Source organism: Sminthopsis crassicaudata, chromosome 4 (assembly GCF_048593235.1).
Source record: "Sminthopsis crassicaudata isolate SCR6 chromosome 4, ASM4859323v1, whole genome shotgun sequence".
Classification (NCBI taxonomy): Eukaryota; Metazoa; Chordata; class Mammalia; order Dasyuromorphia; family Dasyuridae; genus Sminthopsis; species Sminthopsis crassicaudata.
In genome coordinates this window covers 476,458,013-476,483,491 of record NC_133620.1, presented here as the reverse complement: position 1 = coordinate 476,483,491, position 25,479 = coordinate 476,458,013, and the positions used below count along the sequence as shown (strand labels likewise).

At 61.2% G+C, this 25,479-nt stretch overlaps 2 protein-coding genes across 12 annotated transcripts in view; one reads left to right on the top strand and one right to left on the bottom strand.

Moving 5' to 3' along the window:
* Positions 1 to 2,224: 2,224 nt before the first annotated feature.
* Positions 2,225 to 17,928, bottom strand: LOC141540963 (uncharacterized). The gene is made up of 14 exons (XM_074264914.1): positions 17,858 to 17,928; positions 16,856 to 16,981; positions 16,630 to 16,711; positions 15,984 to 16,148; positions 14,506 to 14,649; positions 13,808 to 14,083; positions 12,494 to 12,554; positions 10,461 to 10,534; positions 9,327 to 9,488; positions 5,963 to 6,074; positions 5,530 to 5,666; positions 4,578 to 4,798; positions 4,340 to 4,401; positions 2,225 to 2,364 (listed from the first exon to the last, which is right to left on the bottom strand). The coding sequence occupies exons 1-14, from the start codon at positions 17,926 to 17,928 to the stop codon at positions 2,318 to 2,320; spliced, it is 1,740 nt and encodes a 579-aa protein (XP_074121015.1). The 3' UTR covers positions 2,225 to 2,317.
* A 726-nt stretch (positions 17,929 to 18,654) lies between these two features.
* The window catches only part of PCNT (pericentrin), a 94,460-nt gene continuing 87,635 nt past the window's right edge, over positions 18,655 to 25,479 (top strand). For 6 of the 11 annotated variants that reach the window (XM_074264480.1, XM_074264486.1, XM_074264481.1 and 3 more), the window contains exons 1-3: positions 18,658 to 19,017; positions 20,705 to 20,893; positions 22,478 to 22,660. In XM_074264480.1, the coding sequence (XP_074120581.1) occupies positions 18,961 to 19,017; positions 20,705 to 20,893; positions 22,478 to 22,660 (429 nt within the window). In that variant the 5' untranslated portion in view covers positions 18,658 to 18,960. Of the gene's footprint in view, positions 19,018 to 20,704; positions 20,894 to 22,477; positions 22,661 to 25,479 lie in introns of all 11 variants that reach the window. The other 5 variants (XM_074264478.1, XM_074264483.1, XM_074264482.1 and 2 more) reach the window with 2 other exon arrangements.

Sequence of the window (25,479 nt, the reverse complement as noted above, 5' to 3'; positions counted from 1 at the left end):
ACTTCTAGTTTCTGACTCAGTTTGTTCATCTGTCAGATGAGGGGGTGAAGCGCTGGGACCCCTGCTCTTTCCAGCTTTAAATCTAAATCTACCAAAAGACTTTAGAACAGAGAACTTAGAACCTAGAACCTAGAACACAGTACAGAACTGGGAAGGTCTTTAGACAACAGAATGTTAGAACTGGAACAGCTGAAAAAGCCCTTCGGATCCTGGGAATATTTTCAGCCGTGGCCTGGAACAGAGCGCCCCCTGTGGGGACCCGCGCGCTCGAACCCCCAGGCTCGGTGCGGTCCGCCCGTGTCCGATTGGGTCCCAGTGCTGTTATCTGTGAGCATCCAGCATCGGGCGGGTCTCCCAGTGCTGTTATCTGTGAGCGGAGGCCTCGCTCCCCCCGTACCCGACACGCTGCACCGTGAAAATGGAAAACGCAGCGCATCCTCCGGGTGTCCCTTTCCCTGTGTCATTCTCCAGACTTTAGAAATCCGGTGTTTTTCCCGTGGCCGCCATCTCCGGGACACAGCCGCGGCTCCTGCGCCCCCTCCTCACTGTCTGCCCTTTTCCTTATTTACCACCTCTGGGGGGGGGGGGGGAGCTGGTTCTGCAAAGGTAGAAGACGGTGTTTCTGAGGAAAGTAAACAAGGCCCCAAACCCAGCCCAGTCTTCACAAAGATGGGGATGAAAAGCCCGCGTTTCTCTACCGGGGCATTCTAGGATCCATCGTGACTTCCGGTTCCTGTTTGTCAATAGAGGTCTCCAGGAGCGGGCGCCACGTGGGGGCACGCTGGGACCGGGAGGAGCCTCAGGGGGCTCTGGTCTCCTTTGGCTGGGGTGCCCCGCCCACAAGGCCCCGTTTCCCTGCTCTTTGAGGCCGCGGGGCGGAGAGAAAGGGCTCAGCCGCTGTCTCTGCCTCAGGCCCCTCTGAGAGCGGCTGCACTGAGTCCTCTGAAGGAGCTCAGTTTGAAGCGCTTGCGCCCCCGTGTGGCCGGTCCCCGCCAGCGCCACAGGTGCCCGAGTGCTGGGACTCCCCCTCCTTCCTTCCGTGGCCGCCTCTGGGCGGGGCCTGCGGTCAGTGGGGGGGAGAGGGGGGCCGGGGCCCCCCCCACAGGACAGAGCACTGAGCGTCCTGCTTCCGCCCAGAACTCTCACAAGCTCGGGCCGGTCCGACGCTCGGGCATCTCGTCTCTGCAGCAGCTGGGGCGGGGCATAGAGAAAGCCCTGCGATCGATCGCAGTGGGGCCTCGGGCCCCGCCCCCACGTTGGCACGTGGAGAAGCGGAGGCGCCCCCTGCGGGTCACGGAGACAGAGCCGCGAGGCCAGGCGGAAATGCCCCAACTCCCCGCCTCCCCGCGGGAGCCCGTCACATACAGATCTCCAAGTGCGGCCGGGACCGGGGCAGGGGCCCCGAAAACCCCAGTGCAGATTCTGCGCAAGCGGATGGGCCAGAGAAGGGGCGCTCCCTGTCTCCAGGCCCGGGTTCCCCTTTCGTTCCCCTTGTTCTCTTCCAACGCGATTCTTGAAGCCGGTGGATTCCAGAGAAATGCATACAAACAATTTTTTAAGCCTCGGGTGCAAACGGAGCTTCGTTGTGCTCTTTCGGGGTCCGGAAACGGGCTGTCTTTTTTATTTGAATGCAGAAGTTTTTTCAAAATTTAAAAAAATAAAGGGAAACCTGGGCGCCACATCTGGAGCTGGGCAGTCTGGGCACCCCTTGTGGCCAGCTGCAGGCCCTCGCTCAGGCGGCCGGTCAGAGGGCGCGGGCGTGGGCGAGAAGGCCTCAGCGGACCAGTGGGTTCATGTGGTTGGGGGGAGGGGGAGGGCTCGGACTGGCGCTTCCATTTTTTCTGAGCTAAAACCATCATCTTCCACCTGCAAGAGAGAAAGCGCCACTTTCCATTTGATTTCTGGGGGGCTTCCCTCTATCGGGCAGAGCCCCCGCCGAGAGCCCCCCACGGGAGCCGACCGCGGCCGGAGCTCCCTCCCACAGCGCTCGGCAGCCAAGGGACGGCCTTGGAAGCGCCCGGCTCGAGAGCGCGGAGGATCAGCCCCGGGAGCCCCGCCAGCTGCCCCCCTCCCCCGGCCCCACAGCAGGGGGACTCCCCGTGGTACCCGCTCCGAGAGCTCGAGTCTGCAGTTTCCACAGGTCCCCCCCACCCCGGGCCTCGTATCTGGGTGAGGGGCCTGGCACCCAGCGGGCAGGGACACAAAGCACAAGGACGCAGGTTGAGGCCGGCCATGTTTTATTCTCAGCCCGTGAGGGCATGCGCGTTCTCTCCTCTGCCGCCTGGACTCGCTGCGGGCTCCCCCTCCAGGGCAGCACTTAGGGCGCGCTGGTCCCCCTGGGCCTTCTTGAGCTCCCGGCAGCTCCTGCGGTGCAAAGGGCCATTGTTGACCTGCCTGTGGCCGGCACTCCCCCAGGGCCTCCCCTTCCTCTGCTCGGGAACACCCCCCCACGGTCCCTCTCAGGGGCTCGAGACCCCCAGACGCGGCAGCGACTCCACGAGGGCCGGTCATTCACGCCCGGCCGAGGGCACAGAACGGGGGCCTGCCGCTTCTGTTAACTATTTTGAAGCGCGGGCACTGGGCCAGGCGTCGGGAGGACCCGAGTTCAAATCCAGCCTGGGCCACTTCCTAGCTGGCGGCCCTGGGCCGGTCACTTCACCCCGGCCCGCCTCAGTTTCAGGCAAATGGCGAAGGAAAGGCCGACCCCTGCAGGGTCCTTGCCAAGAAAACCCCAAGAACGGCCCGGAGAACCCCTGAAGGGGCTCAGCAACGACTGAGGGGCCGTGGGGAGGGAGACACAGACTGTAAAGAGCTTCGGGCCCACAGGAGGTGCCGGGATGTCGGTTCTTTCTGACCATTCTGACCCGCTGCTGGGAGGACTCTGGGAAAGTGCTCCCATCACTGATAAATGGGGAAGGCAAATAAAGCGCCTTGGAGGCTGCGTACCCGACGCTGACAGGAAGTGAGGGGGGGAACACGGGCTGCAGCCATTGTTGGGGGGCTGCGGGCTGGGAGGCCGGCCCAGAACTGTTCCCCTGACCCCACAGTGCTGCTAGGGGGGCCTCGTCCGAGGAGACCCGAGAAACAGGGCGAGGGTCCCTGGGCAAAGCGCTTCTCGTGGCTCTTTGTGAGGGCGGAAAATACGGGAAGGGAGGGGATGCCCACTTGGGGAAGGGCATGGGGTCATGAATGGGATGCTGGAGAAAGGAGGAAGGCTGCAGAGAAACCCTGGATGTGCAACTGAGACAGAACCGGGAGGTGGGGAAGACTCTGCTCCCCACAATTCCCTGGACCGGCCCCGCCCCCTGCTTCGGGAGCAGCATCGGGAGCCTTTTGGGTGGACGTGGGGGGAGTCCCGCTGCTTGACGGGATGTGTCTGTGACAGAGGAGGTTTTTCTAGTTTCTCAGTGAGGAAGGGGGGGGTCGGGGCGGGGGGGGGGGGGGAAGAGAAGGCCGAGGCTCATGGGAAATGCGGCTTAAAAGAAGAAAAACGAGAGGTGGAAGAAGTGCGTCTCTCTCCCAGACTGTCTGGGGCAGTCCGAGCTTCCCTAAGGGAGACCCCTTCTGTTTTGGCTGAGTCCTCCAGGGTCCAGCCCAGAGCTGCTCGTGACCCCCAAAAAGCCAATGGGAATCGACTTCCTTGGGACGGAAGTGACCCTGGGCAACGGCTCCTAGGGAAAGAACCCCGGCTCGCCTTCATACACTGTTTTGGGGTCAACTTGCAGTGTGTCTGACCAGCTGATCAGACCCTTAGGAAGCCCCCGTTCTCCATCCTCGGAGAAGGCCCAGGACACCCATTGTACAGATAGATTCTCTCTCAGACAGAGGGACCTGCGGCTTCTGGGGCTGTCTCGTCCAGGCCTTCTCTTCCTCAGTGGAAAATCCAGGTTATCCTGGGCCCCAGGGTCTGTCTGCCAGGTGAGCCGGACTCCGCCACGGGGCCTTGCCCACAGAGAGCAGGGCAGGGCCCAGTTTGCCACAAGTAGCTGCCTCTGCCCGGGGGATGTTTGTACCCTCTGGGTGGACCCCAGGAAATGGAAGCATGAAGGCTCCTTCCCACAGGGAGACTCCGGGGAACACTCAGCCCCTGTTCTCAGGCCACTGATAGTCATGGAGGCTCCTGTCCGAGCCCTGGGAGGTCCTTGCACAAGAAGGAGCCTTCCCCCAAGGAGAGGCCAGGCCGGGGCTCCTGGAAGGCCGACTCCCTTCATCCCGGGTTCCCCAGTACCCGGCACACAGAAGGTGCTTCCTAAATGCTGAGGGAAGGTGTTCGGCCCAGACTTTGCCTGATTTTTGTGAAAAGTCGCCCTGAATGCAGCCCAAACTGGGGCCTACTTACCAGCGCTGGGGACCAGGGGGCTCACAAGCCTGGGGGCAGGCCCGGGACGGCTCCGCTGGAGGCTACCCTTCAAGGAAAGAAAGCGTCAGAGGCTTCCCTGGCCCTATCTCCCCCTCCCCCCCACCATCTTGGCCCCCTTTGAGCCGGCTCTGCTGGGCCTGGACCAGCCAGCAGAGAGTTCTCCTCCTCCTCACTGAGCAGCCCTGCGGGGCCGGGGGCTCCCAGAGTCGGCACTCACGTGTTGAGGGCGGGCACGGTGGTGGTGGGCCCCATCATGTGCCGGATGGTGGGCTGGAGGCCTGGCGCCTGGGTCACGGCCGGGGCCGGAAGCAGCGAAGGCCACAGGGGGTAGCCCACCGGGGGCACGGGGGCGGGGAGAGCCGGCAGGCCAGAGGGGCCGTAATGGTGATGATGGTGGACTGAGGATGTCCTGGGCTTTGGCAGCAGAAACTGGGGCTCCTGAGCACAGAAATCACCGGGGGGGTGGGGGTTAGTTCCCCAAGCCCCTCGGAGGCCGCTTGCTGTTGGCGGGTGGCCCCAAGGCACTGGGCCCGTGGGACCAGGGGGCGTGGCTAGACCAGGGGGCGCACAGCAAGCGCTTTAAGCAGGAGCCATTAGTGGGCCCAGACCAGAACATGGAGACAGAGACCTGCTCAGGGTCACACGGCTAAGAAGTGTCCAAAGGGACCTTGGGGGCACCAGCCCCACCCCATGGCATCCCCGGGGAAAGGGAGAGCGCGGGGGAGGGGGGGGCTCCCAGCCACAATAACCCATTCCACCCCAGCCCTGGCCCTGGCAAGGCAGTGCCCGGGGACAGGGACGGAGCAAAGGGAAGAGAACTTCTGCTAAGAAGGACCAAGGCCGCCGCTGGGACGCCGGGCAGACAGCGGGCAGGGAGAGAAGTCGGGCACTCGGACTCGGGTCAGCGGGCTCCCTCCCACAGAACAGCTCTCGAGGCGGAGAAAGAATGGGGCTTGGGGAGTGCGGGCTGGCAGGCCCAGCTGTCGGGGCATGGGACAAGGGACTTCCTGGAGGGGGCAGGGACGGGGGGGTCTGGGCACTGGGCACGGTGGGGCACTCGGGGTCAATCTGGGGTCAGAGCATTCCGGAGGCACGGGCACAGCCGGCACGGACCGACGGGGGACAGCCAGCCCGGGTCCACCTGGGCCCGGCCGCTCCGGCGTGCCTACCTGCTGAGCGGGCCGGGGCCAGGGCGGGCTGGCCTCTGAGGCCGCCGAGGTCACGGGCGGGAGGACCTTCAGCATCATGTTCTGCATAATGATCTGGTGCATCTGGGCGTTCTGCATCAGCATCATCTCCACCATGTCTGAGGCGGCAGAGACCCTCAGTCAGGGAGAGAGACGGAGGGGGAGACAGAGACAGAGGGAGAGACAGAGTCAGGGCGAGAGATGGAGGGAGAGACAAAGAAAGGGGGGGAGAGAGAGAGACAGAGATGGAAAGAGAGACAAAAGGGGAGAGACGGAGGGAGGGGAAGAGAGACAGACAGAGACAGAGAGACAGGACAAGAGATGGAGGAAAAGGGGGAAGAGAGAGATAGGAGAGAGAAGGAGGGACAGAGAGACACAGGTAGGGATGGGGGGAGAGCAGCAGGGAGCAGCTTACCTTCCTTGATGCTGCCTGACCTTGGGCTCCCGTAGGCGGGGGCTGGGGGGATCTGGGTGATGAGGGGCTGCTGCGGCAGCTGCTGGATGATGGTCGCCGGCGGCTGGGGTACCTGGGGGGTTCAGCTCGTCAGAGGGGCTACAAGGCAGGCTTCTGGCCCCCACCCTCCCCTCAACTTGCCCCTCCCTTAGGACTGGGACCCTGGGGCCAACTCCCTCCTGGGAGCTCCCGGGGTGACCCCTCCTCCCCTGTGACCTCCTTGAACACGACCCCCCTTTAACCGGAGGTGCAGGAGCTCTACGGAGAGGGCCAGGCCCGGGATGACCCGGAAAGCAGGCCGGCTCCCTCCCCTGGCCCCCTGAGTGAGGGTCCTGCCGGACCCCCTGGGGGCCCAAGCATGGCTGCATTACAGAGTAGGGATAAATGCCATTTGAGAGCCTGCCCCTAAACGACTTTGCATTGACTTCCCAGATCTGGGGGTTTTAATTACAAGTGTCTTCCTCAGCAAGATTCATGCTCGGCGGGGCAGGGAGTTTTGTTTTTGCCTTGGAACCCGTGTCCCACCCAAATGTAGATTTTCAAAGCTGATTACACAGAGCCAGTGAAAGGAATTGGAACCTTCCCTTTGGAGGAAACTCCTGAGGAAGGGGCAGGGGCTCCGTCTGGGAAGAGCCATGAGTGGGGAAGAGATTGGTTTGGGTGCAGCGGGCGGGCCGGGCAGCAATGGGCCGGGGGGAGCATTGTAAAGTGAGGTTTGCGTCCGGCAGGAACCTGGCCAAGTCTGGGCTGCCGAGGGGACTGGGCCGCCCGAAGGGGCCCTGGATTCCTGCTCCCTGGAGGGCTTCCAGGGGAGGCCGATGGCTCTGGAGGGGCTTCCTCTCTTGTGCTGGTCGGACTCAAGTCTCCAAGGCCTCGGCTCGCTCTCCCACCTGGTCGTCCCCTAGTGACTGCTCACTACCAGACACACCGGCTGTTCCTGCCACTGCCCCGTCTGATCGGACAATTTGATTGAAGGGGACAAAGGGGGGGCGGTGGTGTGAGGAATGGTCATGGAGGAGGAGAAGCCCCACAGGAAAAAGGGCTCATTTAGGTAAAGAACGGTCCCTTTGACCTGTATGTGCCAAAATGTTTGTGGCAGTTCTTTTCGTAGTGGCCAGAAGCTGGAAGATGAATGGATGTCCATCCATTGGAGAATGGTTGGGTAAATTGTGGTATATGAAGGTTATGGAATATTATTGCTCTGTAAGAAATGACCAACAGGAGGAATACAGAGAGGCCTGGAGAGACTTACATCAACTGATGCTGAGTGAAATGAGCAGAACCAGAAGATCATTATACACTTCAACAACAATACTGTATGAGGATGTATGCTGATGGAAATGGAAATCTTCAACATAGAGAAGAGTTAATCCAATTCCAACTGATCATTGAAGGACAGAATCAGCTACACCCAGAGAAGGAACACTGGGAAATGAGGGTAAACTGTGAGCATTGTTTTTTGTTTGTTTTTCTCCCCAGGTTATTTTTATCTTCCGAATCCAATTCTTCCTTTACAACAACAACAACAAAATTCGGTTCTGCACATATATATTGTACCTAGGACATACCATAAGATGTTTAATATGTATGGGAATGCCCGCCATCCAGGGGAGGGGGTGGAGGGAAGGAGGGGAAAAACTCGGAACAGAAGGGAGTGCAAGGGATAATGTTGTAAAAAAAAAAAAAAAAAAAGTTACCTATGCATATGTACTGTCAAAAAAAATTACAATTATAAAATTAAAAAAAAAAAAGAATGGTCCCTTTGCCGAGGCCCTGGGCAGCCAGATGGGCTTCCACCAACGCTCCCAGAGGCGAGCCGAGGCGGGCGCTGCGAGGGGCCAGTGGAAGCTGGCCTCTAGATTTTGATCAGGCCTTGAGTTCTTTCAGGGGGCTGTGTTACAGTCCCGCCTTGGGCGGAGGTCTTGGGTAGAATTCTTAGCTGAATTAGCTTAGCCTGATAAAATCACCTTTGCCCTAAAGTTACTGTAACCAATCAGAAAGCCAGGTTATGATGTCAGCCCCCAGGTGACATTTCCCTATAAAAGGCCTACATTAAGCCACTCCCTTAAATCTTTTTAAGGGGCTCCATTCCTTTTAGGGTTAGCCTAGGAGTCTACGGTGTCATCTCCATCCCCCCCACTCCTTTTGTGGTTTGTCCGCTTGCTAAGTGTCATAATGGCCAAACTTTGGAATCGCGGCCACGTCCCCCCCTCGCCTTGATGGTGTTTAGTCTCTTGTTTGTTGCCAAAACCCTTTGCCTTGATACAAGCCCTCAGGGACTGAGGCTTTCTGCAGCAGGATCAGCTCAGCCTCTCTGTCTGCAGGTCTAGGCACCCAAGTTCTTTTGAGACACCTTATGACACTGGCCTGTTACCCCAACATATTTCAGGGTCCAACACTCCGGGACCCCCCCAGCGCCACTTAATTTACATAGATCGACAAGAGGACTTTACCATTGGAGGCTGGAAAACCTGGCTCACGGGAGCTATTTAGTGACCGGCGGACAAGGCCTGTCTGCGGCCTGGATGACAGAAAGGGGGATTCTGGTTCCTCGCAATAAAATCGAGGGGAGCCGTGCCCCGCTAATGCTCCTGCATCAGGGACTGGTCGGGACCCTGAGTGCTCTGGGAGGAGTCCCGGGAGCGGAAGCTCTCAGTCTGTCCTGCCCTTTCCTGCTGAGAGCGGCTGCTGGAGGAAGCGCTTTGGCCGTGGAGGAGCCGGTTCTACTTCGGCCTCTGTGAAGCTGTCAGAGCTGGAAGCGCCTCAGAAGGAGAAGCGCCCGGTGGCTTGGCCCTAGAAGTGGCCCCGGCCAGCAGTGACTGCCCTGGAAGCTGTGGGGGCTGGCGGCCGGAAGGCCCGGGGCCCAGAGCTCCCCACTGGCCGTCCCACACTGCGGGGGCGAGGTCCCGGCTCGGAGGCTGGCGTGCCTCCCTCTGCCGAGGGTTTCTGATTAACAGTTACTGGTGCCCCTTGGTTGGATCCCTCACCCACACACTGGTGGAGACTGGAGGGCTGAGGGGGCTGAGAGGAGGAGGGTGGTCTTACAGGGTTCCCACCGGGACCTTGAGAGAGAGCTGTGGCCACATGATCCCCCTTCCCCCCCTTGTGGGTGTGGGCAGCCTGCCCCAGGCCGGGCCATATGGGAGGGTTGGGCGCCGCCTCCCACAGAGCGATTCCCAGCAGCCCCACTTCTCCCTTTGGCTTCCTCTGTGGGGAAAAGGGACCACAAGCACCCGGGGGATCCATCCCAGGCCTCGGGGTCGACTACCGTCCCTCCGCCCGTGCAGCCTCTGAGGGTGGTCTGAGCAGAACGCGCCTTCCTCACCGTCTGCTGGATGATCCTGGGCTGCTCTGGCTGAGACGCTGCCGGGAAGGGCGGGTAGATGGGGGCCGGCGGCTCCTCGGGGGGCCCCTCAGCCCTGTAGCTTCTTCTGGGGCTCCCTCCCCACGAGTAGGGCCCAGCGAGCTCTTCTAGAAGGTGCTGTTCCTGCAAAGGCGGCCAGAGGCTGGAGGTGGGCACCCAGGGACACTGGGTGTCACACTAGTGAGAGCCGCTGACTGGCTCGTGTTCACGGGCAGCTTCCGGCCGAGCGGACCAGACGATGTTTGGGAAGTGCCCGGCACAGAGCCTGGCACACAGTAGGCGCATTGTCAATGCTGATTGCCCTCTCCCTCCCCTTCCTGCAAAGAACTTTACAAAAGAGATGTCATGTGATGCTCGCAGCTGGCGATGATCCCCATTTTACAGACAAGGAAGCTGAGGCAGACAGCTGTGGGCCAGTCGGTGTCTGGGACAGGAACTGAATTCAGGACTTCCCAACCCTGATCCGGTCCCAGCCCTCTGTCCCCCAACTCCTCTTCGGTGAGAACTTTGGAAACAGGCCCCAACGTGCTTTGTCATCTCGGGGCCCATTTACAAAACTTTTCAGGAGCCACGGAGAAAAGAAAGGCCAAGTGAATTATGGGGGGTCGGGGGAGAGCCTGGTTGGGATCTGGCCGCACCAGCTGAGGAACCTCAGTTTTCCCCTCTGTAAAATGGGGGTCACGCGCCCACTCATCACCGTGGAGCAGAATGTTAGAGCATAAAGAGGCTGTTACCTGGTATTCCTGGGGACCTTGCCTGCACACACAGGCCCCCGGGGCCTTCCGGGCCTGAGCCAGCCTGGCCAAAGACTAAGAGCTGAGGCCCAGGCCCGGGGTGGCCACACTTAGACCAGCCCTTTCCGGGGGACTCGCCAAAGCAAGCTCCGTCCTCCCCCCGCAGCAGCCCAGGGGAGCACGGGGAGGGACCGGCCGGACAAACGCTTCTCACAACCTGACCTGTAGATGCTCCACCTTAAGGTTGGGGAAATGAGCGGGAGCTGGAGAGACTCGTGGACCAGTGCTCTGCGCCACAGGGGGAGATGGCACCGGGGGGCATGGGGCAGGGGAGGGGGCCAGCCCCAGGGAATGAGCGTACCCTCAGCTTGTGCAGAAGGTCCTTCCTTCTCCTCAGGGCTCTCTGCACAATCTCCTCGTCTCCTTCGTAGCTCCCTGCGGGACGGAGCCGTCAAAAGCAGCCGAGGCAGCGCAGATCGCAGCCCACGGGCCGCTCGAGTCAACATAAAGCGGCGGCGCACACTACACATTCAGCGCAGCACAAGGCCGGGCAGCCGGACGCTGCCCACGCAACAAGCATCTGTTAGGAGGGAGGGCTCTGGGAAGATGGCCGAGGTCGGAAAGATTTTCCCCTGAGACAAATCCAAACAGGGCTTCGGGACAAACGTGGAGCGCTGCGGGACGGAGCCGGGGCCTCCCGAGACAGCGAGGAGGACACGGCCCAGGCCTGGCCGCGGGCTGGGACAGGGAGGGAGGAGTCCTGCAGAAAGCCGGGAAAGGCCGGACTGAGGGAGGAGGAGGACAAACAAGTCCGGAGTCTGGACGCTGCGAGTCCGCGTGTGTGAACGCGTGTGCACAGAGAACCGCCACGCTGCACTGGGGGGGAGAAGCTAAAAATACCGAGCAGAGAACAGAAGAAACCTGCAGGGAAGTGAGCGCGGGGCTCCGAGCGCAACGTGCAGCTCGTGGCCCGACTCTGGGCAACGTGGCTGGAATCGCCTCTGCCCCGGCCGCTGCTTTCTTTCCCCGCTTGTCTTTTCTATCTTATTTTTCTGCCTCAGTTTTAATTTATTTAAATATTTAAAATTTTAATAGTAATAATACATTATTATATAACATAACATTAATATATTTTATTATGTTTGTACTATAATATTATAATTATTAATGTTAATGAATTTTTTTGTAATATTGATATCATTCATAAAAATAAGTATCAAGTACTTTAATTTTATTTATTTCTATTTACTTTTTAATTTGGGTGCCTGGTCCTGTGGGCAGCTGAAACACAGTCCATGGCTGCAGGGCACCCCCAGAGCTGTGGAGGGGTGGGCATCCCGGCCTGGCACCCCTCAGCCAGCAGGACTCTCCCCGCTGCACCCCGTGGCCTCTCTAGTACTGCTGTTACTCTATTACCCATCAGAGCTGGGGAAGGGGCTGGGAGCCCGGGGAGGGCATGAATAAAACTATTCCCCTCACGCCTCCCAGAGTGCTCCGGCCTCCACGAACCGGGCACCTCCTGCTTCACACCGATGCTCCCCTCCCCTCGGGAGTCCTCCCATCCACTCTGGAGGTCCTCCCCTCCACTGTGCAGGTCCTCCCCTCCCCTCGGGAGTCCTCTCCTCCACTCTGGAAGTCCTCCCCTCCACTCTGGAGGTCCTCCCCTCCCCTCGGGAGTCCTCTCCTCCACTCTGGAAGTCCTCCCCTCCACTCTGGAGGTCCTCCCCTCCCCTTGGGAGTCCTCCCCTCCACTATGGAGGTCCTCCCCTCCACTCTGGAGGTCCTCCCCTCCCCTCGGGAGTCCTCCTCTCCATTCTGGAGGTCCTCCCCTCCCCTCAGGAGTCCTCCCCTCCACTATGGAGGTCCTCCCCTCCACTATGGAGGTCCTCCCCTCGGGAGTCCTCCCCTCCACTGTGGAGGTCCTCCCCTCCACTGTGGAGGTCCTCCCCTCCACTGTGGAGGTCCTCCCCTCCCCTTGGGAGTCCTCCCCTCCACTCAGGTGGTCCTCCCCACCACTCTGGAGGTCCTCCCCTCCCCTTGGGAGTCCTCCCCTCCACTCTGGAGGCCCTCCCCTCTACTTTGGAGGTCCTCCCCTCCCCTTGGGAGTCCTCCCCTCCACTCTGGAAGTCCTCCCCTCCACTCTGGAAGTCCTCCCCTCCCCTCGGGAGTCCTTCCCTCCCCTTGGGAGTCCTCCCCTCCCCTCGGGAGTCCTCCCCTATACTGCACAGCCTTTTATTCTATCACTAGGCCGGGGTCCTGAGGGATGTTAATGCCTCAGTCACTACTGAATGAGTGACAGACAGAGCTGGGCCGGGGCCGGGACGTCCCTGGGAGGATGACTTGGCCACGAGGGACAGGATGGCGCCACAGGGCGGGGGGAGGGGAGGCCCTTACTTGGGGCAGCCAGGGACGGCTCCAGATTTTCTTCCAGGTTTTCTCGTTCAGCCTCGAGCTTCTGTGAACAGAGAGCCGCCATGAGCCCGGGGACGTCGCGGACGGGGGGCTCGGGGCGGCCGCACGGACGGCGGAGGGGCCGGGGCTGCTGCAGGCCTGTGCTGAGGGCGAGCGAGGATGCAGTCGCCCTCGGGGTTTTCACGGGGGGCTCTCGCTGCTTTGGGGGCACCTCGAAGCCCCAGGGAGGGAGATCTAGGAGGGAGGAGGGGCCCGGCAGACCTTTAGGGTTGTCCTTCGATGCCCCGAGCGGGCACAGAGGTGGGCGCCCTCCCAGACCTGGAACGACGCCACCATCTGTCACCGGAGCACCAGCCGGGTACCCGGGGGACGTGTGGCCCAGGACCACAAGAAGCTGGGATGCTCAGGGATGCCGGAGGTGCTGAGCCGCCCGTTGGGACCGTCCACAGCAGGAAGGGGGGGGGCTGAGGTGAAGCCCGGCTTTTTGTGTCTGCGGGCAAGCGCGGAGCCTCAGAAGCCGGGGCTGGGACAGCCTGGGCGGACTCGGTGGGGATTTGAACCGAGCACGGTGGCCGTGGCTCAGTCTGAGCCTCTCTCCTGCCTAAAACGGGGTCATTGTGATGTGCCTGGGATGGGGGCAGAGGGAGGCCACGGGCTCTAGAGGAAGACGGGGTCCTGCTCCCCCGGCTGGCGGAGGGACGGGCCCAAAGCCCTTCCCCCCTGCCACTCTCCGCTTCCTCCTGGATAAGATCGGGGACCTCCGTCCCTCCCCGCTCGGGGGCTGGGCTCCCGAAACTTCTTCACGTTAGGGGCACGGCCACTTGATCGTTCCCGCTATGGCCCCGATGGCGAGCTCGGCTTCAGGGAATCCCCCGTGCCCGTCCCTGAGAGCCTTGGGCAGGGCAGGGTCACCCACGAGAAGGGCTTCCCTCGTGCCCGGGCACACCCTGGTGGCCTGGCGGGCAGCCACTCCCCTGGGAACTGGGACCATTTCATGCCTGGGCTGGGAGCCCAGCCCGGGAGCAGAACCCCCGGGGGGAAGGTGATAGGCTGAGGGTCTGTGGAAGGTCAAAGAGGAGAAGATCAGGGTCTCTGACAGCCCCGGGCTCCTTCCTTTGCACCACACGGCTGCCCCGGTGACCCCAGCAACTTCTCAAGGAGGACGCTCCCTCCTCTAGCGCAGGTCAGCACCGGCCGGTACCTCGGAGGCTGGGCCCACTCCTGCAGCCGGCCGCCCCGGGCCCACTCCCACTCTCCGGCCCACCACCCCGGGCCCACTCCCCCGGCCGGCCTTACCTTTTCCAAGAGTTTGAGCTTTAACCGGGCCATTTGGTCAGCCACCGAGGAGTCCACCATGGCAGCCGGGGCCAGGGCCGGGCTACGCGGGGGGAGCGTGTGCAGCCGGCCCCTGCGGTTAGATCGGTCTGTGCCCGGCCCACAGATGGCTGCAGGCTGACCCAGAGCTCCCGGTCCCCCCCAGCTCCTCTCGGCTGCCCCGCTGGCTCTGTTGCCCGGGGGGTTGCTGTGGAGCTGCCTCCCTGCAGGTGCCTGTGGGCCCTGCCCTGCAGGTTGCTAGGAGCCCGCCTGGCAGGAGCTCCGGGAGGCCGGGCAGCCCCAGCTCGTTACTATGTCTTTCCCTGTAAACAAGCTTCTGCCCGGGCGTGTCACCCTGAAGAGCCCCAGGACCCTCCAAAATGACAGCTCCTCCCGCTGGCCCAGGTGGGCTGGGCCGCGGTCTAGTCCCATGTAAAGAAAAAGGGGCCACGGTGGGGTTGGGGGCAGCACATGCCAGGAGCTTGAGCCAAGGTTTTCTTTATCCCTCTGAGCCCCCTTGCAGATCAGTCGGCCCTGGCGGGCACGGGGGGCCCCTGCTGCGTGCTTGTGGCCGGAATGAACCATGACAGACAGAAGCGAGCCCAGGAGACGTTTAGCCCTTAACCCACGGGGGAGAATCCCAGCTGCCCCGGCCACAGGAGGGTCCCTGGGAGACTCACGCCCTGCCGATGCCCTCGGCCAAGGGCCACATCCACGGGGGCCTCTCGGACCCTTCCAGCTCCCACGTGCTTCCCGGTGCAGCCGCACACCAGGGTCACAGCCCCAGAGCTGGGGGAGGTTCTAGAGCGCAGCTGCCTCAGCCTCTTGGGGGGGGGGGAGGTCTTGGCCAAGGTCACATCAGCAAGGTGACAGGAGCAGGAGTTTGTAGTTCAAGTTCAAGTGATTCTGTGGCTCAGCCTTCCCGTGAGTCTGGGAAGGAGAGATGGTGGCTCTCCCCCTTTATCTCTCTGTCTCTGTCTCTCTCTGTGTCTCTGTCTCTGTCTCCGTCTCTCTCCCTGCTGGGCAGGAACGTGTGTAGTCAGTGAGAGCCGCCAACATCCTTCTCCCAAATCTTGCTGCTGAGACCCTTGGAGAACGGCCGGCCTCGCTCCCCACTAAGTCACCAAGTGGAGTCCGGGATGTGCTCTGGGCCAGCTCGCAGCCCGCCCCCCCTCCCAGCTTTCCTCAGGGCCCACTCTGGGGCCCTGCTTGAGTTGTCCTTCAGGCCTGGGCTCAGCTGCTCCCTCCCTAAGGCCTCAAAGCCCGCTGCCTCAGCCCAGCCTCAGCCCAGCTCGGCACTTGGCTGCGGGGATGCTGCACTGATTAGGCGCCTGCTGTGTGCCAGGTACTGGAGGTGCACAGAAAGGCTGGGCCGCTCTCCAGGCCTGCGGGGAGACCACGGCCACCACACCCTATACTGTACCCAAATTAGAGATAAAGGGGAATCAGCAGCAGGGAATTAGGGGCTGGGAGGGCTTCCTGCCAGAGGAGGCTCCCAGGGGTTTGGGGGTGAATGGAGTCCCATTAGTAAGTCTCTTTGCATAAAGGCAAGCTATTGTTATTCTTAACAAGGAGATTTTCCTAGTCTTTCAGCTGGGGGAGGAGGAGGAAAAGGAGGAAGGGGAGGAGGAGGAGGAGGGGGAGGAGGAGAGGGAGGAGGAGGGACACAGCTTGCAGCCCCAGAGGCTTAAAAGCATCTCATACCTAGTTTGGGAAGCTCCTTTCTCCAGCTCTGGAAGAGTCCCGAGAAAGAAGCCCAGAAGGAGGAAGGGTTTCCCGAGGTCAGCAGTGGCAGCTGCCCCCGCCCCCAGAGGTGAGGTTTAATGCCATGGGACTAGCCTGCATGGGACTAGCCTGCCTGCCATGGGGGGAGGTGCTCCCACATAAGGGGGAAGGGAACACCCAGAAGGACTTGAAGGACCCCCCTCCATACACTGACTGGGGGTGGGTGGGACAATTTATGAAAGCCACATCTCACAGGATGGTCCCCTCAGCCTGGAGGAGCCCTGGAGGAGGAGTCTTGGGGAGGAGCCCCGGGTAGCAGGAGCCGCTTTCTCCTGTTTGCTTTCCCTGGGGAGTGGGGCTGCTTCTGGATGCAAATCAGGCCTCAGACTCTAAAGAGCCATGGAGGTATCGGTACTTTCCCGGTTCAGGCCACCAAAACGAGGGGGCACGGGGAACCCCCAAAGCATCCTGGGGTCCGGCCAGCGTCCCCGTCATCAGGGGTGGACAGGCTCCCGATCCAGGGCGGGGAGAGCCGGCTGAGTTCTGAGAGGCGAGCTAGTGAGCGTAACAAGTTCACCACAGAGCAGGGGAAGACACCCTAAAGTGTGGCAAGTGGGGGCTCCGGGGCCAGCAGTGCAGGGTAGTTTGGAGTCCTTGGGCGTTAGCTATTGTGAGGCAAGCAGGCAGGGTAGCTAAAAGCTGGGGAGCGTCCACAGCACGAGCAGATCTCACCTGGGAAGTGAAACCCCGGGGGCCTGACATCCTCCTGGCTTTCTGATTGGACACAGTAGAGGGTGATTTCTACGACCCCCCTCCAGCTGGGAGGGGCCAAAGGGCACTTGAACTAAAGGCCCAGATGACCCTGTCAGGGCTCCTCCCTGCCCGCCTCAGGGAGCAGCAAGGCTTCCACACTGCACACAATAATCCAGGTGCCTCAGTTTCCTCATCTGTAAAAACGAGCCGGAGCAAGAAACGGCCAACCGCTGCAGCACTCTGCCAGAAAACCCCAAATGGGATGACCAAGAGTCGGGCCCAAGTGAAACGCGAGAACAGCCCTGGGACAGCATAAGGTACAGTACCCGGATGCAGATGGGCCAGAAGCCGGAGTCTGATCGGCCCAAAGGTCCTGGCCGCTCAGCCAGGGACTCACTGGAGGCAAGTCTGGCGGAATGAGGGAAGAGACCCCGGCAGCGCAGCCAGATTCCAGATGGTGGGGAAGCATTTCATCAAGTAAGTGAAAGTACAGAGAGCATTCCGTTCTAAAGCTGCTGACCTGCAAGCTGCCCCCAGCCCAACTCCTCCCACCGTGCCCAGGAGCGCTCCTCAGGCATCCGGACAGACACAAAGGGGAGCCGGAAGGAAGCCTCTGCCCCGCATTCTGCTGATCCGGGGCTCCGTGGGTCCTCCAGGGAGGCTCTACTGCCGGAGAAACTGAGGCAAGGGACATCAGGCTTTTCATATTTTGGTAGCGGAGAGTTTGGGCTGGCGAGCGAACAGGTGACACGTCCGGGACTCTGGAAGCATCCAGCAGCGCGTAACTAACTCCAGAGATGTTTATAGGGCTCCAGTTACCAGGGAAACAGAGGCAAGAGGGGGGAACTTTGGGGAAGCCCTCACCTCAGGAGGGACCAGAGCAAAAAAGATGGTGAGCACGCCAGAGGAGCCCCTGGGGCTCAGACTGCAATGTGAGCGTGACCAGGGCCCGGTGGGGTAAGGGGGGTGGCCGCAACATTTCATTCAGGGAAACTGAGGCAGAGAACCTGAAGCACTGCCGCCCCCAGAGGAGAGAGCTTTTCACAAATAAAGTTAGAAGCGAAGCCCGTGAGCGGAGAACATCCGCTATTCGCCTCATTGAATATACAAGAGGGGCCCAGGGCGGCTCCGAGCTCTAATCTCAGGCGGGACGTGCAGGGCTGAGGGACCCGGACTCGCACTTTTATCATCAGATCTTTATTGACAGAGCACTGGGCCTTCTGTTCCCACGTCCCCTCCTCGCCAGCCCCTCCCCCAGATGGCAGGCAGTCCCAGAGTGTGACGTAAGCTACATGCAAGGTGCGGATGCATATTAATGACTGTCTCCTGTGCTTCTTTTTCACATCCCCCCCCCCCCCACACTTTAAGCTTCTGGCCACTTCCTTGGACTGGAAGCGACAAGGGCAGGGGGGGCTGCCCGGGCCTGAGGCGGGGAGGGGGAGGGGAGAGATAGCCCGGGATCCCGCAGGATGGCGCGGGAACCTCAGAACCGTCCGGGCCTGAAGGAGCTCCGAAGGGGAGGGCCGGAGGCCGGGCAGGAGAGGGCCAGCCCACCCGGGCCAGTGTCCGCACAGGGGCCAGTGTCCGCACAGGGCCCCGTCGGCGCGGGCTCCTTCGGGGTGCATGTGCTCGGCTCCGGACTGCCTGGGAGGGGGGGTGGGGCGTGAAGGCCCCGGAGCAAGGCTCCCATGGGGCCCCTGGAGCCTGCCGGCGGGCGAGGCTGCGCCGCGCTGACCAGGAAGCCCTGGACGGTGCCAGGCTGTCAGCGGTGTGAAGAGGGAGGGGGATGGGCGGCGTCCGCCGTTAAAGAGGGGCAGGGGAAGGCGGGGGCGAACTCTGCCCGCCAGCCCGTGGTCCGGGCCCAGTCAGTCACTCGGATCGCGGGGCTCTCCGACCAGTCCCTGCCCAGGGGCCTCAGTTTCTCAGTCTGCCCCTCGTGACCGGGCCCACCACGGGTCCCCAGAGCAGCGGGGAAGGGGGGGGGGATTCTGGATGATCCGCCCCTAGCCCCTCCCGTCTCGCTCGTCCTTCTCCGGTTTCCCGGGTTTCAGACTCTACACCCGCTCCCACTCAAAGCCCGAGGTCTGAACCGCCGCTTCAGTCCTTTTCCCGCCCGCGCTTCTGATTGGACAACGCGTACCATCGGCGTGAGGCGGGCTCTTTGAAATTGGCCAAAGAGAACGCACGGCTTGGTCGTCGTCCGTAGCTCATTGGCCGATTCTTTCATGTGGCGGGCGGAGCCCGGACTGCGCTGAAAAAGGGAGCCCCGGAGGGCGAGGCGAGCGTTCCTGTCAATCAGAGCTCTGCTCCGGCGGTTGGTTGGGCGAGGTCGGGCTTCCAGGAGAAGAGCCACCCGTTCGAGCCTGTGATTGGCAGGGTAGACGCGGACGACGTTCGCTAGTTGGCCAGTGGAGACATCCATCTGTGGAGACGCCGATGGGCGTGAGCGAGACGGCGAGAGAGCGAAAAACGCCGCCGGAGCTCAGGAGGGCGCGGCGAGGGCAGGGGCGGGACCACGCTGCCTCCCACCCCCTCACTCCCGGTCAGTTACGGAGGCGGGGCTCAGAGGGGGCGGGGCGGCCGTGTCAATACGGCGGCTGAGGCGGCGGCTGAGGGTCGGGACTGTCCCGGAGCTCCGCGCGCACCCTCGCCGGACCATGGAGGACGTCGAGAGAGACGAGCGGCGGCGCAAGGTGGAGGCCGGCCGGGCAAAGGTAGGGCCGCCTCCCACCTCCGCGTGGGGCCCCCGCGCGCCAAGCTCGGGGGTGGGAGGCCCAGGGACCCGAGGAAAGGGGAGAAAATTGCGGGCCGAGAGAGCGGCGGGCGCGGCCCGGGTCGGGGCCCGGTAGCTCGGCAGAGCCCGATCCCTGCCGGGGGCCGCGCCTCTCCCGCGCTCTCGCCCGGAATTCTCCACCTCCTGGCCGCCGCCATCTTGAATCCGCCGCTCTTTCCTAGGCACCGCCCCCTGCTTGCCTGCCAATAAACGCTGGGCGGAGGCGGGGTCAGGCCTGGCGCGTCGCGGGGTCCCCCGCCCTCCGGGGCTTTGACCGTGACCACTGAGTCTCTGGGTCCTCCGGCATACTAGAATGGTCCCGGAAGTGCCATAGTCCGCCCGGAAGCCAGCTGCATGTATTTCCTGCTGCTCTGGGGGCGCGCCCTCGGGGCTGTGGGAAGGGCTTGGGGCGGGATTGAGGAGGGGGCGTGTGCGGGGAGGGCCTCCAGAGCCTGGGGGTTTCTTCGGGAAAGCCGCCCCCCCAGCCCAGAGTGACCTTCGAGGTCTGGGTGTTCTTCCCCATTGTACGGAGGAGGAAACTGAGGCCAGCCTGAGGGGGCCAGGGGTCTCCTGGTTGTCGACCTCCCGCCCAACTGTTGCGGCCCCTCCCTTTAACAAGCGGGGAAACTGAGGCCTGGCCACAAAAACTCCTTGCGAGGTGCGGTCGTCGTGGCCCAGGGTCCAGATGAGGAAGCTGAGGCAGCTTGAGCAGGCAGGGACCCCGCGGCCGCCGTTAGAGGGGAAGGCCGGTGGTGCCCGCCGGGCGGGGGAGGCCGGGCCTCCCCCAGGAGCCAGTAAGATGAGGCCGCCGGCCCGCCCGCAGGTGACCCGTGGCACGTGCCGCAGCAGGTCTGGCCCGAGGGGCAGGCCCGGGGCGCAGGAAGGTGCCAGCGCCGCCGGGCACTCAGGGCACGGCTGTGATTGGCCTGGGCAGCTGTCATTAGCAGCAGGAGAAACTTGCCCCCCCCCCCCCTTCCCCACAACCTGACGCCCCCTGCTGGTCGGGGAAAGCTCCAGAATGGGGTGAACAAGCCCCCCCCAGCTGGGCCCGGACCCGCTTCCCAAAATACGGAGAGTGGGATGGGCCCGAAGCCTCTTCCCCAGAGCCGCGTGAGTCCGTGAGAGTCGTTCTTCCTGTCGGACCGCGCTGGCCCATTCCCCAGATGCCCTCGGGTCTCTGCTTTGAAATATTAATGGAAAATTCGGGCCAAACGGAGCCCGGGCAGTGGGGAGGCTGGGGGAGGGGGCTGTGCCATTGTGGCGGTCCCTGGTGCCTGTGGCGGGGCAGAGAAGTGGAGCATCTGCTCCGTCCGGGAGGAGGGGCCGCCTGACTTAATTAATTCTCTGCTGTTTCTGGGCCGAATCTGTGGCCAGGAAGTTTTACTCCAGATTTTCTGAGGGGGGGGAAGATCCGCCCCTCGCTCGGCTTCTGTTCCCGCTGAAGTGAAAGTCCTGCCAGTGCCGGCTGTGGCCGGGGAAGCTGGGGAGGGCCCGGGCCGCGCGAGCGCCCCCTGCCGCCTGGGTCCCTCCATGTCCCGCGCCCTCCTCCCCGGGGCGCTGACTTTGTGGTCTTGTTACTTCTTCCTCACTTACCTCGGCCTCTACTATCTGCTGACTCTCGTGTGCAGCTTGCTCAGTTCCGACAGAGGAAGGCCAAAGGCGACGGTGCGGGTCCGAAGAAAAAGGCGGCGAAGAGGAAGAACGCGCCTGTCCCTGCGGCTGTCCCGGAGGAGGAGGAGGAGCGCGCGGTAGCGGGCCAGAGTGCCGCCGGGGAGGACGGCGGGGAGGACGGCGGGGAGGCCCCCCGGGCCCAGGGGGTAAGTGCTCCCCGCGGGGCCGGTGCCCCCGCTGTGCTCCCTGCCCTCTCCGCGTTTGGGCTGCCCTTGGCTGCCCGGGTGGGAGGATGGGTTTCTTGGTTCCGAAGGTGAGTTCTCTTTCCCTGGTGTTTCGTTCCTTTGAGGAACTCTCAGGGCCCCGTGGCCTGATGCATGTTTGGAGCGTTGACCGGCCCAGCCCCCCTCCCCAACTTGAGCAACTTCCCACCATCCCGGGGGTCTCTGCCTCTTCCCCTTCATCTTCCTGCCCCCCCACCCCTGAGAGGGACCAGTGACTGAGCCCACGGGGCTTCTTCCCGGGGCAGGAGGGGGGGGGCGGCTCCCGGCAGAGGAGAGAAGGGATGAGGGCCCGTCACTTGTGTGGAGGGAGTGGCCAGAGCAGCTGCTCTGGGGAAGTCCTGGGGAGGGTTCGGCCTCAGGGGGGGGGGCAGGGTTCTGGTTGGGGAGCCCGGGGCTCTCCCTGCGGTGTCCGTGGGCTGCGGAAGGGGACCTCAGCTCAGACCCCGTAAAGAGAAGCCTTTGACTTTTCCCCCTTTTTTTCTGCTGAGACAATCGGGGTTCAGTGACTTGCCCAGGGTCACCCAGCCAGGAAGGGTTAAGTGTCCGAGGCTGGATTAGAACTCGGCTCCTCCTGATTCCAGGGCTGGGGCTCTCTCCACTGCGCCCCCGTGCGGCCCCGAATTTTTCCTTTTTAAAAACAGTTGGGAATGGAAACTAGGCTTTGAATTTATTCCAAAAGAAAGCAAGAAAGCCTCTAAATGCAGAACTGTCGCTGGCCCTCTGAAATGGAGACGCCCCGTCCCGGCAGCCTCGTGGGCGCTGGTGGCAGTCAGCGTCCGACATCTTCTTTTATTTGCAGGGACTTGCAAGTAGTAGATGCGAGCAAACAGGCGCAGGTGGACTTTGTCAGTAATCAGGTTCTTTGCATCCTATGTCCCTGCCCCCCAGCCCTGAGATGTGAACGTTTTGTTCTCCTTTGGGAAACTCAGGCAGGCAGCTTGTGTGGGCCGTGGGAAAGTGGGACTGTGAGTGGCGCAAAGCGCCAGCGTGTCCCGGTGCCAGCGGCGGGCAGAGGACGTGCCCGCTCCGCCGCTGTGCCCGCTGCTGCCATTTGTCTTCAGGGAGCAGCTGGAGATGTCCCGGACTCTACTTTGTCCTGAACCCTTCTTTATCCCTTAATTGATGAGTCGAGAGGGAGCTCTGTCAGTGACAAACACCCCCCCAAAAAGGTCCCAAAGGCTGAGAGGAGAAATACTGAAAACTCTCTTTACGTGTTATTGGAAAAAGGCGAAGTACTGTTAAGTGGGGGGAGAGATTTCGTCCTCGAAGCTGCTGCAGAATGGCGAGTAACGAATGGCAGGTTCCCTCCGGCTGCCCTCCCTCTCCCAAAAGTCGCCCTCGTACCGTCGCCTCTGTGCACTGTTCCCCCCGTGACGTCTGCAGAATTATTTCCCAAGCCTGCTTCTCGCCACCAAAGCAGCCGTCTGGCTCTCGGGGCTTTCCCTGCCAGCTCTTCGAGGTGCTCCACGCGCCGTGAGCTGAGACCCGGTGTCTTTGTCCGTACAGGGCGGCAGGTCTCCCTTGGGCGTAGATCCCAGCGTGCCTGAAGTCCCAGCGACTCAGGATGAGGTGAAGATGCCGGAGGAGAAGCTCGAGGGCAGGCGGGATGCCGCCGACCTGCCAGGTCAGCAGGTGGCCGAGCTTCCGCCGTGGCTGGCCCAGTGCTCCGAGGCCTCCCAGCTGCAGCAGGTAGGAGCCTGTCGCCCTCCACGGGAGCCCAAGGGAGGGCGGGGGGGGGAGGAGCACCTCCCCAGGACTCTTGGAGGGGCCGCGTCGGGTCTGTGATGTTGGAGGAAAGAGAGGGCTCGGCTGAGGGCGGTGGAGCCCGTCTTGGCCTTGATGCCAGTCCCCGTGGCTCTGGTCGGGGGGGGTGCTGTGAGCTTCGGGAGGGGACGGGTCCTCAGTGTAGTCTTTCCCACTGAGTCTGGGTGAATTTCTTCTGAGTAGTTGCTTGTTTTGTTGAGTGTAAGCTCCAGGAGGCCCAGGGCTGTCTTGCTTTGGCATTCGCAGCCCCAGAGCCTGGCATAGACTGCGCTTAGTGGACACTTTTCATTTGTGACTTCTTCATTGTGTTTGGCTGCTGTTGACACGAACTTGCCTTTTCTGAGCGTAGAGTAATCGAAAGTCAGTGATGGGCCAGAAGCATGTTAGGGCCCGTTAGGGCGCTTCAGGTTCACCCAAGTGGTCGCTTCTTACAGTTTTCTGTCTTCGAGGATGCAGGCAGCGTGGGCCGGTGGCCTCAGTCGCGGTCGAATTTGGGATTCGCACTTTGTGTTTATGTGTCTCGTGCTGGCTTCTGAAGGACAGGAATGCACTTTGGTTTTTGGTTGTTTTTCTTCTTTTTTAAATAATAGCTTTTTATTTTTCAACACACGTGCAAAGATAATTTTTAACATTCACTCTTGCAAAACCTTGTGTTCCATATTTTTCTCCTTTCCCCGCCCCCTCCCTTAGACAGCAAGTAATCTAACATAGCTCAAACCATTCTTCTCTATGTATTTACACAATGATCGTGCTGCACAAGAAAAACCAGATCAAAAGGGGGGAAAAAAAAAAAAAAGGAAAAAACAAGCAAGCAAACAACAAAAAGGTGGAAATGCTCTCTCCGTGCCAAGCCTGTTGGCATTGGCCTGCATCACCTCACTGCTGGAAAGAGCCCCGGCCATCAGAATTGCTCATCGTATAGTCTTCTTGTCGTGATGTACAACGATCTTCTGGTTCCGCTCACTGCCCTCAGCATCAGCTCCTGTCAGACTCTCCAGGTCTCCCTGAAATCCTCCTGCCGATCGTGTCCTACAGAACAATAATATTCCATGACATTCAGATACCACAATTTATTCGGCCATTCTCCATCTGATGGGCATCCCCTCAGTTTCACTTCCTGGCCATTACAAGGCTGCCACATTCTTGCGTATGTGTGTCCTTTTTCCTCCTTTAAAATCTCTTTGAGATATAAGCCCCTTAGGAACACTGCTCCAAATGCTTTCTAGCATGGCTGGATGTATTCGCAACTCCACCAACAATGCACCAGTGTCCCAGTTTTCCCACATCCCTCCAACACTGCGCATTATCTTTCCCTGTCGTTCTAGCCACTCTGACAGGTGTTCAGGGGTATCTCAGGGCTGTCTTAATTTAGAATGCCTCTTGTTCTGGGTATAATTTCCCCTGTCTGTGTGCCCAGGTGGGCCCAGCTTAGCCATAGAGTAAATGCCTCAGACATAGCGAATTGGGGAAACTGTCTCATGGTGACCCTCCTAAGGGAGGAAAAAGTAGTCCCTGACACCACGGGAGTGGCCATGGGGGTGGTGGGTGGTTGTCCTTGGCTCTTGAAGAGGACCATGACGAGAGGGAGGTGAATGGGATTTATGCGAGGGGAGCTGGGCAAAGTCACTGGTTTCCCCTCCAGAGCTGTCTGGGTCCAGTGGCCAGACAGAGATCGGGACGGCTGGAGATGACTGGTTGTCATGGGAGAACTTGGCCTTTTTAAGCGAAGGGCTCAACAGTTTGGCTGATGTCTCCGGCATCTTCTGAAGGGAAGTCCTTAAGGAAAGCACATGGACGTCCCTCTGTGGGACCCCCGGAGTGTCCAGAACAGCCGGCCCACCTTGTCACGTCATGGCATGGGAAATCATGCGGTAGAAGGAAGCTGAGCTCCCTCAAAATAAAGCAAGGCCAAGCCCCCAAAACTCAGGAGCTGGAGGAGGCGGAAAGATGCTCCGGCCCTGCCTTCTGTGGCTCCTGACCAGTTGCCCTGCCTCTGGATGCTGGTGCCGGGCGGGCCGGTCTCATGGCTGCCTCTTGCAACCTGAGGGACGGGAGGAGAGGGGCCTTCCCAGCATTCCTGCCCCTCGGGGCGTTTAGAAAGGCTTAAGAGACAACCTTTCTGGGCATTTTAATCAACTAATTCACAAAGCCAGCATCTTAATAAAAGCACGGTCATTTGGCCATCTCTCTTAGACCAAAGGCAATCGTGGTATAGAATTTCTCCCCGCCCAAGCCCGAAGCTGACCACAAGGGCTTCCCCAGCTGGTGCCTCTGAGTCGGAGAGTTAGCCCAGTGTCGGCATCCGTGTCGCCCTTCAAGGAGCCTGAGCTTTAAAATCAGGCCTAAAGAGGGCGCGCTCCCCAAATCATTGGCTATCCTAATCATTTCTCTCACCCCTCAAGGGATGGCCGGCAGAAGGGGAAAGTGAGGGAGGAGAAGCCGGGGAGGCTGGGCCGGAGCCGGAGGGAGGCGGTTAGCATCTGAGGACAGGTGGGAGCTTTGTGGGCCGCTCAGCGAGCTCGGAGTCCTTCTGAAGATAGTGAGAGGTGGGAGAGAGGCTGGGAGAAAGATTTACACGCCACGGCAAGGAGAGAGCCTAAATAAAGTGCTTTAGGAGACGCCCTGAAATTTGAGCTTTCTAAGGTGGGAAAAGACGCCTCAAACCCTCAGCAGTGCGTTTTCAGAACCAGCTTCGTCCCCTCGATGCAAACCTCTGCAACGTAAATGCCCGAGTCTGCAGCACT